This window comes from Ascaphus truei, chromosome 4, assembly GCF_040206685.1.
Source record: "Ascaphus truei isolate aAscTru1 chromosome 4, aAscTru1.hap1, whole genome shotgun sequence".
In the NCBI taxonomy this organism is placed as follows: domain Eukaryota; kingdom Metazoa; phylum Chordata; class Amphibia; order Anura; family Ascaphidae; genus Ascaphus; species Ascaphus truei.
This window is the reverse complement of record NC_134486.1, coordinates 412,322,712-412,339,375: the sequence shown is the minus strand read 5'-3', so window position 1 is coordinate 412,339,375 and position 16,664 is coordinate 412,322,712. Positions and strand designations below refer to the sequence as shown.

The 16,664-nt window shown below is 44.6% G+C and overlaps 1 protein-coding gene across 1 annotated transcript; it reads right to left on the bottom strand.

The window, feature by feature from the left end:
- Positions 1-1,134: 1,134 nt before the first annotated feature.
- On the bottom strand, positions 1,135-16,268 carry GLO1 (glyoxalase I). The gene is made up of 6 exons (XM_075598774.1): positions 16,111-16,268; positions 11,964-12,046; positions 10,567-10,707; positions 7,714-7,778; positions 5,200-5,289; positions 1,135-2,766 (listed from the first exon to the last, which is right to left on the bottom strand). The coding sequence occupies exons 1-6, from the start codon at positions 16,222-16,224 to the stop codon at positions 2,678-2,680; spliced, it is 582 nt and encodes a 193-aa protein (XP_075454889.1). The 5' UTR covers positions 16,225-16,268; the 3' UTR covers positions 1,135-2,677.
- Between the last annotated feature and the right edge of the window lie 396 nt (positions 16,269-16,664).

The following is a 16,664-nucleotide window of genomic DNA, read 5'->3' as shown; positions in this document are numbered from 1 at the left end:
CGAGCTGCCAACTCAGACGTCGCCAATGGCCTCTTCTGCCAGCAGCAACGCCACTTCTGTGGCTGTACTTACGTCACCATGAAGGCGATTCACTGCAAGAGAAATTTTGGTAGGTGCCAGCAAAAGAAGTTTCACTTAAAAAAAAAAAAAATTACGCACTTATTGGCCGTAAATACTTTTGCGAGTATTGTCACACACACCATCCGAACACAAAAATAATCATTCATACAAATATTTTAGCAAGGCGTGGGACAGGTCTGTAGAGGTCAGAGCTGAGATGCTGTGTAAGTGCTCGAGTTGCTGGGCATTTTGTCATTCACAGAACTGAGTAAACAGGACATTATCCTAAGCAGGTAAAAGGAGAGTGAAAAACAAACAGTACTGCAACAAACGTGGTCTCTACACAGCTAATGATCATGACTGCAAAAGGTATGATTAGATCGATACATGTAATGGCCGCCTCTGGTATGAGACAATACACTCCACCTGATGACATTATTTTTTGGTAATCTTGTGTGTGCAGGAGACAGGTGTCCACATACCAAATTATGTATAGGAGGACGGCACATTAACCTATAGTGGGTCACCCTCTTGAGGAGCAGAAGCAGCACGCAGGCTTAACCGTTATTTGGGGTGCCACGCTGCTCCTGCCGTCACAACATGCCACGTTATAACACTTCCCTCAAGCTTTTGTTCATATCAGGTTGGGAAAGAAATGAAGCTTGCCGAAATGTCCTCATCTCCGCATGGAAACCTCCGGCTAAACCAGTCACCCTGACCCAATGTGAAACACGAACGGGTATGTTTTGTTATGGCATTAATTTGCTATAACTTGTGTGCGCATTGTGGATGTTTATATAAAAGGGAACTGCAGATGTGCAAGCCGTCGTTTATTATAGGGGACGTGTGAAGATATACAAGCAAATGCCCACAACCAAAAGGGGTGTAAAAGCTCCGGTAAGAAACCAAGCCCATTAGTGGATTGAAGTTCTCCATTCTAATCCATGCCACACCTCACCCCAGCATCACACCGAATCATCACAGTAACACCCTTAAGTCCCTCAGATACAGAAGAACAGGAGATGGAAACATGCTTGGGCTCATGCCATTGTCCATATAAAAGAAACAGAAGCCTTTTCAGAAACTTGATTTATTTGAAGTTACAAACTAGTTGAGGATAACTTTAACGCGGTTCCATAAACTAGGGCTAAAAGCAATACCCCCGAAGCCTTTAGGAGTTTAACGCCTGTAATGTTAGGATCTCTAGCGTCTAACGTTACCATGGTAACCGTTAGATGGCAATGAGCTCTGGGGAGAGCTTCATTTTAACCTCCCAAAACATTCAAATTCCTATATATCTCCTGGAAAAAACGCATCAGTTAAAAATAAACAGCAAAAAATTAAAGTCGATCAGCACAAACTGCGGCTTTAAACACTAAAGTGCTTCCCGTAAGGCACTAATTCACATTTCCCTGTTCTCGGATACTGCATGGTAATGCGGCATCTACACTGTCCACTAATGCAGAGGTGGCCCACTCCTGTCCTCAAGGGCCACCAGCAGGTCAGGTTTTCAGGATATCCCTGCTTCAGCACAGGAAGTTCCATCGAAGACTGAGCCACCTGTGCTGAAGCAGGCATATCCTGAAACCTGACCTGTTGGTGGCCGAGGAGTGGAATGGGCCGCCCCTGCTCTAGGCTATAGGCATCATTAACCCTGCAACATACAGCAGGCTGCTTCAGTAAAAGGAGGAATAACCATTATCCTCCATGTTTCCAATGGCTGCAACAAGAAGTTGCATGACTCGCAGTCTCCCCCTGACACCGGGGACCGACAAAACTGGGACAAGCCGCTCCTTGACTTTAGCCACATACAATTTACCAAGAGCTTTTAGCGCAAAGCTAGCATGATGTCGCGTTAAAAGAAAAGGACAGTGTAGATTAACCCAGTGACTGCCACATTGGGTTACAATGTATTGCTTTGCAGAGCCCTGGCAGCTAAGGGGTAACATCTGTAAAGCAAGTGCTCACATTTTGCTTATTTTTATTTTTAACTAGTTTTAACTACATGTGCAAAGAGATCCATCATCAGGATCCAACTTCTCCCCGATAACCACACAATATGGTCATTCAAAAACGATTGTAAAACCAATGATCGCGTATCGATAACCAGCTTAACTCTGATTCCTCCCAAAATTCAGGAAATTGTTTTGTTTTTTTTAACCACCACAGAAAATACCAACCAACACTTACTTTAAAGTAGCAGCACCCCCAGGCAATGTTACTATGCATATTGCTTTGCTTATGCAACCCGTTACCAAACCATTTAGTTATACTTTCTGGTCAACTTAGCAGTGCCAAGACATCGACTTATTCATTTGTATGCTACTCATTTTATCAAAATCGCCTCATGTTATATAAATGGGCCTCTATGGTTTATGTTTAAGGAGAATCGTAATGAATAAAAAACACGTTCCCAGAAGCACCTTGAACGAATAAGCAGAAAACACTCATATCTAAGAAAAGATAAGAGTGGCTACATGAAGGTCTTTCAGCCCGTCTCTCACGGATGGCTAAATGAAAACCTGGAACAGTTTACAAAAACATAACGTCGTAATACAAATCTCTAAAGAGAAAAAAAAAAAAAAAAAAACAATCGTTGCAGAGGTCGTAATGAATACTAAATTATAGACAGCATGTTGTTGGGGCTGAGAATTTCAATCCAGTATCCATCAGGGTCCTGAATAAAAGCTAATCCTTTCATTTTTCCTGCAAAAAAGAAATAAAACAATCAGTAAATGTACTTACTGTAGCTAGTAATTGTATTATGGGTGAGTATTGCAGCACAGTCTGAGATAACCATTCATGTTTAAATTACACATTGTCCAAAAGCTTCTTCTCTGAAGCGTCAAAACCCCAAAACACAGGCGTGTTCTCAGTAATTAAGGCACTAATCCCATTCCCAGCCCCCATGAGAAAGGATTATGCAGTTTATCACTACTGTGGGTGTTAAACAGCCTCAGGCAGGTGTCTCACAGGACATGGCAGATGGATATATCCTTTACTAGTCTGAACTCTGCCTCACACACCATGCAATATAATAATAATACACATCCAAAGACCGTGTCCAAAAATGCACCTCCTCAGCCGGCGACCACGTACGAAGCAAACTGTAGTACATTCCGATACTATGAGACACATCCCTGTGTGCTGAGGTCCAGTTGCTGTACAATGGAAGCACAATTCTCTAATAAAAAAAAAACAAAAATAGGCGCGCATGAAAAGGAAACCAAAGGAAGCCAGAGTTAATACATATATTTTTATCAAGAAAAATATTTCATCACACAACAATATAAAATTAACCTTGTCTAATATGACACAATAAGACTGCACAAGGTCCCTGGCCACATAGGAATAAGGGATATGAGCACCCAAATGCACAACCCTAGTTGTAACAGGGAGGGAGAAGTGCTAGGAAAGCAAGATGTTAAAGATACACAGACCTTAAGCACTACAATTCTCCTTTGTGCTCCTCTTGGCAGGCTGGGCTCCAACAGCAACACAAACTGACCGTCGTCACGGCCGTGCGTCGCTGCGTAATGACGTCACCAACGCGTTTCGTGTCACATGACACTTCATCAGGGCTTAGCCATAGACTCTCAGATAGGCACTAATGTACCTCTCAATGGTTCCTATATTAACCAATAAGACAACTGCAACAAGACAGGGTTCCTTATTGGTTAATATAGGAACCATTGGGAGGTACATTAGTGCCTGAGAGTCTATGGCCAAGCCCTGATGAAGTGTCATGTGACACGAAACGCGTTGGTGACGTCCTTATGCAGCGACGCACGGCCGTGACGATGGTCAGTTTGTGTTGCTGTTGTAGCCCAGCCTGCCACGAGGAGCACAAAGGAGAATTGTAGTGCTTAAGGTCTGTATCTTTAACATCTTGCTTTCCTAGCACTTCTCCCTCCCTGTTACAACTAGGGTTGTGCATTTGGGAGCTCATATCCCTTATTCCTATGTGGCTAGGGCTCTTGTGCAATCTTATTGTGTCATATTAGACAAGGTTAATTTTATATTGTTGGATTATGTGTATTTTTGTGTGATGAAATATTTTTCTTGATAAAAATATATGTATTAATTCTGGTTTCTTCTGGTTTCATTTTTATGCGCTCCTATTTTTGTTTTTTTTGTATTGCTGAGTATGCCCCGCTGATCACGGGAGATTGGGAGCTGGGGGGTGACACCGGGTAGCTGTGAGAGAGGGGGGGGGGGGGAGGTCGAGTGGAGAGACAGCGCGCTCAATACAACAATTCTCTAATCAGCAGCAGAATAAATGTTACTTTCATGTCGGAAGCACTTATTCCCATAATGAGTTACTTATTATGTCAGGTGTATTACTGTTGTGAAGCACTATGTACATTAATGGCGCTTTATAAATAAAGAAATACATACAATATTAAACAGATTTGTGATGGCTCCCCAAACAGCATAAAGCGGATCATTTCAGCACTAACCTGCATGTTTCGGCTTTATCAGTTCTAATAAAAAAAATACAACTTGGGAGCACATTCACATGTCTCAGACTGGTCTGCAACCCTGCCTTTCCCCATTATCTCTTAGCATACAGTGCTGCCACTGCAGCCAGGGATTCTGGGAAATTACATGCAAATTAGTGTACCGCACACCTGTGTCAAGGGTTATCAAGTCCCGTCACATGTGAGCATGCAACCAGTGTTAAAAAAAACAGTGAACTAGCTGACTCATCTTTCACCTACACAAGGTGAGTAATAAGTTCCCACAATATGAGCCAGAGACAGGCACAGAGACACACTAAATCAGCTGCCACCACCAGAGACAGACACTAAATCAGCTGCCACCACCAGAGAGACACAGAGACAGACACTAAATCAGCTGCCACCACCAGAGAGACACAGAGACAGACACTAAATCAGCTGCCACCACCAGAGACAGACACTAAATCAGCTGCCACCACCAGAGACAGACACTAAATCAGCTGCCACCACCAGAGACAGACACAGAGACAGACACTAAATCAGCTGCCACCACCAGACACAGACACAGACACAGACACTAAATCAGCTGCCACCACCAGAGACATTAGTAAACATCTAAATATGCAAAAACCTTGTAATTATTCTCAATTGCCTTATTTTGTATTATTGATTGACTTACCGTCATCTGGTTTCTTTACAAATGTGACTTCCAGCTCCTCAAACCTCTTACATGCAGCATACACATCTGGGACTGCCAGACCAATGTGACCTAGCAAAATAAAACACACGCTAGCGACACTAAACCAGAGTAATGAAAGTCAACGCTTTCCCAAAGACACCCGAGAAGCTTTACATCGTAAGCGCCCGTTCCCAAAAGAGGGTGAAGTGAGCTGCAGGCAGCGAGACGCCAAACACGTTAACTAAGGCACGAAGGACCAGGGCACGTTTTATAGGGTAAGCGCAGAAAAAAGTTTCACAGCTTTAATTCACAGCGGAATGGGATAATAATCCAGGAGTGGCAAACTCCAGTCCTCAACGGCCACCAACAGGTCAGGTTAAGGATATCCCTGTTTCAGCACAGATGGCTCAATCCGTGGCTCAGTCAAAGACTGCACCTCCTGTACTGAAGCAGGGAAAACCCGACCGATTAGTGGCCCATGAGGACTGGAGTTGGCCACCCCTGGGGTAATCCTTTATCTTCCACCTCATTAACAACGTAATGATAGTTATGAAGCCCCCTTCTGGTGAGAACACAGAAAGGTAACGCAGGGGGTGATGGGGTTTATAGGGACAATCCTACACTAGAACGGAGACAACGGCTATGGCACGTTAAATGGGATTAACAAGGGGATTGACAATATATATTTTAAATACCTGCACCTGACTTTTATTCCAATGTAACCATCTTTATAACCATTATAAACAAACGCTAGTCCGTTTCATGATGAGGTTATAATAATGTTTTACTCTAATGTACAGTCAACTTATTCTGCAAGTTGTTGTGTTATAATTATGCCACCAATAATCAACCAATTAAAGGGGGAGAACACCTTAAGTATCAGAACATCATTCACATAAAACTCAGAAATGAAGCATTTACTTTAAGGGCGTGTATTTATTTTTAAAGCCAACTACATTTATTGTTGCGTTTTGAATATGTTAGACTTGTTTCAGCTGCGTAATGAAAGTGTGATGATAAATACCATCATCCCAGGCTAATCATTAGTACCCAATGTATGAAGGAGCAGCACAGTATTCATTAGTGCACCATGGATACAGAAGCTAACAGAAGGGACGGGAGAGCTGCAACCCACGGCTGCAACATCCTTCTGCCGAAGCACCAGGGAGACACAGGCAGAAGCTGCAACCCACGGCTGCAACATCCTTCTGCCCGAGCACCAGGGAGACACAGGCAGAAGCTGCAACCCACAGCTGCAACATCCTTCTGCCCGAGCACCAGGGAGACACAGGCAGAAGCTGCAACCCACAGCTGCAACATCCTTCTGCCCGAGCACCAGGGAGACACAGGCAGAAGCTGCAACCCACAGCTGCAACATCCTTCTGCCCGAGCACCAGGGAGACACAGGCAGAAGCTGCAACTCACAGCTGCAACATCCTTCTGCCCGAGCACCAGGGAGACACAGGCAGAAGCTGCAACCCACAGCTGCAACATCCTTCTGCCCGAGCACCAGGGAGACACAGGCAGAGGGTGGCAGAGGCGCCTCCTCACCCCTCCCCCAGGTGTCACTGTGCCCATGGCTGCAACATGCCTTCTGCCTGAACACCAGAGACACAGGCAGAGGTGCCTCCTCCCCCAGGTGTAACTGTGCCCACGGCTGCCACATCTCTTCTGCCGAAGCACCAGGGACACAAAATCAGACTCTCTGCCCACGACAACTAATATAATAGCATGTGGCCATTCTGAGGACTTGTAGATCCTATTGGCTCCCACTGATCTCAACAATTAATTGCTGAAGTTTTTTTTTTTTTTTTTAATGTTGGTACATTGAAGATTTCCCGTACGAGAGAAGAACATTCACGTGATCACCATGTTGGATTTAGAGATATTCTGTGTTAGTTTTGTACATCTTATTTACAGAAGGTGCAGCTGCTAATTAAGCTGCTTTTGAATAATCTCTATTCCAGTAGCAAATGAATAGAGATGAACATCCCGTAATGTAGCGTTACTAGGGCTGGGCGATAAACTTTTTCACCACTATCCGTTTGGTAAAAAGACACCTATTAAAGCATTTAGTTTACAATTTGTATTATAAAAACTGGTGCAAGTAGAAACAAATACATTTCGATTTGTCTCATTTAAAGGACGGGAGGGGTCGGGGGATCTCCGTTGGTAGGTTTAGGTAAGGGAAAAAAAGGGTATTGGAAAGGAATTGAGGTGTTCTTCACCTACTGCCTCATGGTCTGAGCCGCCCTATCCTTACCACCAGACAGAAGCAGGGAGGAGTTACAAAATGAATACTGGAGCAGGAAGGAGACGCGTGGAGCAGGCAGACCGCAATACCGCGATATACACCGATTGGACAAATTGTCATACTGCCGGTTTGTGTTATCGCAGCATTACCGGCATAACGCATTTATTGCCCAACCCTAGCAGTTACTAATCTAAAACATGATTCACATGATGTCACAAGTGAGAATGTGATGTCACAAGTGATGTGATACTACAACATACCGAATCCTCGAGGATCAGAGTTGCCGTTGTGATAAGGTTTCTCGTCGTTTTCAGTTCCCCAGTTGCTGCCAAACGAGAGAGACGGACATGCTAATAATTATATGAGAAACTAAGACGACCAACAGTGTAAGATAAAGCTTCAAGCATTTCTCTATGACGAGAAAAAAAAAAAAAAACAGAGCTACACAGAATATATATAAGATACAGGAATACCATTTTATAGCAGCAATCACAGCGGGAGTTTTTTTTTTTTTTTTAAATCCCTCCAGGGCAAACAAAATGGCTGCTCAAACTGCCCGTGTCACGCAAGCCAATAGGAAGCCCGTTCCCGCTTCCTATTGGATGGCCATTTAAATACCAGCACTGAACTAGGAAGGGATACTGGCACCTGAAGTGGAGGGGGCCCAGAGCTGGAAATAGCTTCCCCCCCAATATCTCGACTTTAATTATTAATTCTTTGAAAAAAAAAAAAAACATTGACTGCCGTTATAACGATATCACAGAACCACCAGAGTATTCCTACTTGGGGCGGCAGCTTTACCAAGAGGAGCTGCAGGGTGTGACGAAAGTAAACTCATGTCATGTCCAATAGGCTTATTGTTATGCCTAAAAAGCAGACAAGAATATTTAAATCAATCAATATTCCATACTTGGGACTCCGAGTTACAGGAACAAGGGATCAGAACTACTATTACGTTAACATTACAGAAGCGCCAACAAGATTGTCAACCCCGCTTTTACTTACAACACATGTACAAAATGCATATTTTATCACTATTTTCAAGAACAGCCGTGTAAAATCTATGCAGGACCACCTCAGAACGGAGATTTTTTTGCACACCGCTCCAAGGGAACATCAAATGGAAACCCGATGTCACCCGGCTGCTTTCAGAAGGATTGTTTTTGTATGCAAATATATGTACACAAACACAGTGACTGATGCGTGATGGTACACGGAGCTACTTCAGTATTGTTTTAAGGCGTGGTAGGTTTTTAAGTGAATTTACTTGTTGCAAAAACAAACCCCTTTGAGAGACAAATTTGCTACATTGATTATTTGGTTTTGTGTTGGTACTCATTACCAGTTCCGGAGCACCTTTATCTACATTAGCAGCCTACCAGATGTGAATATACATACAGCTTAAAAATGTTAGTGCGCGCAGTGCGCAACGCAGCGCGCAACGCAGCCATTCCACTTCCTGTGCGCGCACTGCGCAACACAGCCATTCCACTTCCTGCGCGCGCAGTGCGCAACAAAGCCATTCCACTTCCTGCACAACACAGCCATTCCACTTCCTGCGCAACACAGCCATTCCACTTCCTGTGCGCGCAGTGCGCAACACAGCCATTCCACTTCCTGTGCGCGCAGTGCGCAACACAGCCATTCCACTTCCTGTGCGCAACACAGCCATTCCACTTCCTGTGCGCGCAGTGCGCAACACAGCCATTCCACTTCCTGTGCGCAACAGCCATTCCACTTCCTGTGCGCGCAGTGCGCAACACAGCCATTCCACTTCCTGTGCGCGTAGTGCGCAACACAGCCATTCCACTTCCTGTGCGCGCAGTGCGCAACACAGCCATTCCACTTCCTGTGCAATACAGCCATTCCACTTCCTGTGCGCAACACAGCCATTCCACTTCCTGTGCGCGCAGTGCGCAACACAGCCATTCCACTTCCTGTGCGCGTAGTGCGCAACACAGCCATTCCACTTCCTGTGCGCGCAGTGCGCAACACAGCCATTCCACTTCCTGTGCAATACAGCCATTCCACTTCCTGTGCGCAACACAGCCATTCCACTTCCTGTGCACGCAGTGTGCAACACAGCCATTCCACTTTCTGTGCAATACAGCCATTCCACACCCTGTGCGCGCAGTGCGCAACACAGCCATTCCACTTCCTGTGCGCAACACAGCCATTCCACTTCCTGTGCGCGCAGTGCGCAACACAGCCATTCCACTTCCTGTGCAATACAGCCATTCCACTTCCTGTGCGCGCAGTGTGCAATACAGCCATTCCACTTCCTGTGCGCACAGTGTGCAATACAGCCATTCCACTTCCTGTGCGCGCAGTGTGCAATACAGCCATTCCACTTCCTGTGCGCGCAGTGTGCAATACAGCCATTCCACTTCCTGTGCGCGCAGTGTGCAATACAGCCATTCCATTTCCTGTGCGCGCAGTGTGCAATACAGCCATTCCACTTCCTGTGCGCGTGTAACAGGGGACTTATCCCTGTTCAGGTAATGTGCCTCTAATCCAGCAGTGTGGTTATTAACAATTAACAATTAACAAAACACCACCTGCCTGATTAGATGGCTCAGAAAGCCTGTCTTTTGAAACAGGAAGTGAGAACTCCTTAGCTGTGACTGAGAGCTGAACTTGGGAGAGAGAGCAGAGATTGTCTTTGACTCTCACAACAGTCTTGAGCCCTGCCAGAAGAAACAGCAGAGCTGCTTACAAGACACAGGGAAAACTTCTAAACCTGCATGCTGACCAACCCTGGAGACAAGGGAGCTGAAGCAGGAACAGTGAAGATTTTCCCTCCAAACCACAAGGAACAGATAAGACTTTCATTCTTAAAAGACTGCTTATATCTGCTTATTGCATGCTATGTGTTTGGGGCTGCGAGAACTGCTTGACTAAGGGAGATGTGAATTATTGCATAGTGTTTCACTAGAAATACTCCCAAGTAAATAGAAGCTTTGTCCCCCCCCCCCCTGTGTTTGGATAAATTTCCTGATGAAAAGGCACAATAAAGCCTTATTATAATTTCACATTATAAACGTTTCCAAATTGTGTACCTCTGTGAACATACGTCTACAGCGCGGAGTGTGCAACACAGCCATTCCACTTACTGTGTTAGTTCAATTGTGGCTTTTCGTGAAAACGTCCAAGCTGTCCTCTCTTTCACGTCTTTAGGTATGTCCTTTTTGTCCTCAAAGCCCACAAAGTATAATGAGAATTTCATGGAAGGAAAGTCAAACTTCTGGAGAAGACTGAGGTTAAGACAAAGACGACAATTACTTTATAAAACGTTAAAATGATCAAATTTAAAACCATTTAACTTGCTTTTTTTTGGGGAAGTGTTAATGTACAACTCTAATTCTTATAAAAATGACCCTACAGACGACAAAACCAAACATAGCGTCTCGATACAAGGCCGGCATTCACTATGGGGTATTCAGAACGATCCTGTATCACCGGCCACATACTATTTGCAGCTCACACGGGATTGCGTTGCGATACTCAGTCTTGGCGCATAGTGAATCCCTCTTTCAAAAGGCCTGAAAGCAACAGTCACTTCTTCTAGGTCTGTACCATATTTCGTTAGGTGGAATAATTTTTATTGGGAGCATTTAAGTTACCGTTTGCAGTTTTACCATGCACAGCTTTACATCCATTTCCAAATACGTCGTTTGGAAATCTAATCCCAGTGCTACTTATCTCCCTTACCATGGAAAGAAAGAATGATTTACAAGTGGAATACAACGGAGAGGTGTTGGCATTATTGATGGTTCCCTTTTATCTCCCTCTTCACCCCACTTATTTGGAAGAGCTCAAAATATCATTTGGTCTCTGCCTTGCACTTTCTAACCTCTTCGTATGTCTGTCCGACCCAACTCTTGTATTTACATAGACATTTCCAGGCAGCCTAGTTAAAAGGGCTGCCCTGTGTCACACTAATATCACAAATCTATTTAGATTAATAGCTCCTCCTGTTCCCTACATGTGGTTCCCAGAGGATAAGCCAACTTCTAACAGGAGATCTTCCCTATATCTATAAACGTGTCCATACAATATTGTATATAAACAGGGGTGGCCAAACTCTATATCCCTGCTTCAGGGCAGGTGGCTCATTCAGAAGGTTAAGGATATTCTGTATCGAGAAGGTAGCTTAATCTCTCCCCCTCCCGCCCGTGCTGAAGCAGGGATATCCTTAAGACCTGGCCTGTTGGTGGATCTTGAGAACAGAGTTTGGTCACCCAATGTATATAAAGTAAACAAAGTATATCGTATTAAATGAAACACTGAATCCACTTAACATGTTCCTGTGTGTATATCTATTTTTCAATAATATAAGTACATGACAATATAGGTTTCCAAACTAAATATATTTCAATAAAGATATATATAAAAAAAAAAAAACACATTCAAAACATCAGCATTTTAACATGCAATTTGAATCCATTCTGTGCAACCAAACATCAAGCAATGAAGACTTGACGCCATATTAAGAAATTGTTCAACTCACGTCATTCCGAGAACCTTCGTGTAAAATTCCAAGGATTTCTTGGGATCTTTTATTCGAAGCATGGTTTGTTGCAACATGAAATCCTAAAAAGAAAATCATTAAGAAATTTGAACACAAGAATAAGTGGGGGAAAATAGTCAACAACCAATTAACAATATAGTAAGCACCATGATTTATTTCAGATTAGTTGCAAACTTACAGTAGTGCCAATAAAGCACACATATTTTTTGTATGTTGAATGGAAGTTACATCAGGGGTGCGTAAACTTTTCAGTCTGCCGCCCTCCCCCGTCTGCTCTCCCCCCACCTTACCAGTTCACCGACATCTTCTGACGTCACGACGCCACGTTGCCACAAGCCGCCGGAGACAGTTGCAGAGGCCTCGCACACCTCAACCCCCCCCCCCCCGGCATTTAAATGCTTTGGGGGAAGAGCCTCTGTAACCACCGGGCCCCCTCCCCCAGAAAATCTCACCCCTGAGTTACAGGACAAAGGTTTGCTGATTAATGGGAGTCTGTAAATAAACACACCTTCTGCAGATCATTAAAATGTCAAGTTAGATCACTAGCCAGCATCTTCTGGCTGAGAAAATTCCCAACACCAGCGTTTGAGAAAAGATTGGTGACAAACATAAGGGATAGGGAATGCAAGGTGAGGGCGGTTACCCGTTTGAGGGATAGGGAATGCAAGGTGAGGGCGGTTACCCGTTTGAGGGATAGGGAATGCAAGGTGAGGGCGGTTACCTGTTTGAGGTGGTGAGAAGAAAAATAAATCCCTAAAAAGGGGCACTGACTTAAGCAATGTCACTTTAGTACAGCGATGTATTGTAACAATAAATCACAGTATTGCGGATTATAAAGATCAGCCCAAACACTCACAGCTTGGATGATCCTTTATATTGATGAGCTGTCAATGTTTTGGTCCCATTGTGACGCATCATATGCCCATATGAGAAAACACTAAGATGTTGGTAAACGGTCAAAAACAGAGTTACTAAGCAGTCGTAAGTAAATAGGACATTAAATAAATCTGAGAAGGCATTAAAAAGCGCACAAAAAATAAATAAATTACAAAACACATTGCTAAGAACCAACTGGTTTGATCCATCTATTGATAGAAACAAGAGGATAACATTCATAAGCAGAAACATTAGTGCAAGAAATGGAGCATCACAGAGTTTGCAAGTGCCTATGTACAGATTACCAGCGACGCACTGAGAGGGCAAGAGAGGCGCATAGACTTTGGCTAAATAAATGCACATACAGGTAGTCCTCGCTACCCAACGTTTCACTTCACAACGAATGGCATATCCAACGCTCGCCGCCACTGATTAACATGGGACTCACTTTACAACGGTTTCAATATCCAACGCTACTTCCAGAACGGATTCCGTTTGATAATCGAGGACTGCCTGTACTGAACTGTACTGTCTTGTTATCTTATTAAATATTACTAGATTCAAAAGCAGGTACATTTAGTTATTAGAGGTCCTTCGTTAAATTTCAGGAGAAGTTACTCCACCCAACAATTACATTTACAATCTCCAAAGTGGCAACTGCAGGACCTCCACAACTACCTTATTAGAATATTTTTCCATGCAACAATTCATGCAAAAATTCAAATGCAAAGTCAGCGTTTGACGAGGCGGGATCTTATATTTAGGGGGAACATACATCCCGGTTTGGTTGGGGCAGTCCCGGATTGTCATTAAACATTCCGGTGTTGTGTCAATTTTCCCAAAATCATTCAATTGTCCCGGGTTTTTTGTTTCCCTCAGTTTGATCTCACACAAAACCGTAACATTACACACTGAATGTTTTTATGTGAAAGAATAAACAAACTACAGTATATGTAATATGGTAATGCCCTGCACAGTGAGTGGTGGGAGATTGTGAGAACCCTGTTTTCTGAGGGGGTAATTGGGTGAAGGGCCGTGTGTGGAGATGATGTTTGTATAAAGAGAACATGAGATAACATGGAGTTTGATACATAACTGATATTCAAGCCATGTTAGTGTTATGTTAAGAATAAAACACAGGGGAAAAAAAAAAGAAGGTTATATAAAGTCATTTTGCTAAACTCGAGAGTTTGTTTTATGTTAGGAAACTTAAATAAATCAACAATGGCATAAATGGCGACGCAAGATAAATATTATATTTTTTTTATGTGAAATAATTAGTTGTATTATTAATTTAAGGTTTCCCGGTTCCTACTTTTGAAAATCTGGTCACCCTACCTATATTACTAAACAATATTATATGGCTGTTTAATAATAGAGTATTTCATGCTTGCACCTTGAGAAAGGTGTCAGAGCTACTGGGAAAATAAAGATAAGGGAGTAGCCAGTAAATAAGGGTGTGTGTGTGTGGGGTGGATATTGAAACAATATCTTGAAACACTGCTCCTTCATGCTTAAAAACCATGAACGTATCCTATAAACCAAGTCAATTATTTACTAAAGAAAAGGATAAAAAAAAATAATATATATATATTTTACAGACTCGTAAAAAAGATGTCCCTGTGTAGTAATCCTGCTCTGCGTTGTGTAGAAATATCCCCCTCTCTACCTGCTGCACATCAGGTGTTTCACCAGCAGTGTCATCTTCACTTTAAGGACGGTTGCCAACGTGTTCCAGGAAGAATGGTAAGGGGTGTTGACCAGCAATTTACATGTGTCCTAAATACATAAGCTCTTGTACCTCTAAAATTGTATACAATTGTATAGTTGACTGATAATTGACTACGCTAAGCTGGATACATGTGGATAAACCACATGTACAATGACCAGTCTATGCTGAAAGGAGATGACCTCAGACATGACTGTCACAGTGGACTCAGCTTTCAATTGCAGATATCCTATCTGACCATCCTGGGATCCCCCCTCCCCTGTCTCAGAAAGCACTCCACCTAAATCACCTCTCAAACACAACCAACATTTCCATTCTATAATAAAGGTAGTCAAATACCTCTTCCCCCAAAGGCCTAATGATATCAGTGAGTACACCAAGGCACTTTAGGGGGCTCAGTCTCAACTGTATGAGAAATGTGTTCATATAAAAGTACATTCCCATATGTTTCTATGGATGGTCGCTGCATGTACAGACACGTCCCTAAATCACTGGCATATTAAGAACAGGTGTGTGATCACACACAGAGACAGAGAGAAACACACACACAGAGACAGAGAGAGAGACACACACACAGAGACAGAGAGAGAGACACACACACAGACACAGAGAGACACACACACACACACACAGAGACAGAGAGAGACACACACACACACAGAGAGACAGAGAGAGACACACACACACACAGAGAGACAGAGAGAGACACACACACACACAGAGAGACAGAGAGAGACACACACACACACAGAGAGACAGAGAGAGACACACACACACACAGAGAGACAGAGACACACACACACACAGAGAGAGACACACACACACACACAGAGACAGAGACACACACACACACAGAGACACACACAGAGAGACACACACACACACACACACACACAGAGAGAGAGAGACACACACACACACACACACACACACAGAGAGAGAGAGACACACACACACACACACACACAGAGAGAGAGAGACACACACACACACACACACACACACAGAGAGAGAGAGACACACACACACACACAGAGAGAGAGAGACACACACACACACACACACACACACACACACAGAGAGAGACACACACACACACACACACACACACACAGAGACACACACACACACAGAGACACAGACAGAGACACACACACACAGAGACAGAGAGACACACACACACAGAGACAGAGAGACACACACACACAGAGACAGAGAGACACACACACACAGAGACAGAGAGACACACACACACAGAGACAGAGAGACACACACACACAGAGACAGAGAGACACACACACACAGAGACAGAGAGACACACAGAGGGAGACACATAGAGGGAGACAGGGAGACAGGGAGACAGGGAGACAGGGAGACAGGGAGACAGGGAGACAGGGAGACAGGGAGACAGGGAGACAGGGAGACAGGGAGACACAGAGCTATTAAGGGTGACGCATTCCCAGATCGCGCCCTGTGACCCACGCACAGGTGACTCTGCGCTCACTGCCGGCCTGTGCTGACCTTGGTGGTGGGATGCGGGTCACTGCAGGCGCTCTCGGCCGCCTGGTCGGTCAGACCGCACACCTCGGGCTCCGTCGCCATGATCTCTCCGCACCCACTGCATGCTGACGTCATGTAGCACGTTTATACAGCCCCGCCCACCACGCACTACTCAGCCAATCATTAGCGAGAGCTGGTGAGAGACCCAGCTCGGTGCTCAGCCTGTGCCTGGGCTGCGCTGGAGGCACACACCTCCTCACCCAGCCCACTACCACGTCACAGCCTGTGCCTGGGCAGCGCTGGAGGCACACACCTCCTCACCCAGCCCACTGCTCACACAGCCTGTGCCTGGGCAGCGCTGGAGGCACACACCTCCTCACCCAGCCCACTGCTCACACAGCCTGTGCATGGGCAGCGCTGGAGGCACACACCTCCTCACCCAGCTCACTGCTCACACAGCCTGTGCATGGGCAGCGCTGGAGGCACACACCTCCTCACCCAGCCCACTGCTCACACAGCCTGTGCCTGGGCAGCGCTGGAGGCACACACCTCCTCACCCAGCCCACTGCTCACAC

What these genes read in the sequence shown, in the direction of transcription:
- GLO1 (XM_075598774.1), bottom strand. Translation starts at nt 16,224, where the DNA reads ATGACGTCAGCATGCAGTGGGTGCGGAGAGATCATGGCGACGGAGCCC. An exon ending in ACCCGCATCCCACCACCAAG is followed by an intron (nt 12,047 to 16,110) that starts GTCAGCACAGGC and finishes TTTTCTTTTTAG; the next exon opens with GATTTCATGTTGCAACAAAC. An exon ending in ACGAAGGTTCTCGGAATGAC is followed by an intron (nt 10,708 to 11,963) that starts GTGAGTTGAACA and finishes TCTTAACCTCAG; the next exon opens with TCTTCTCCAGAAGTTTGACT.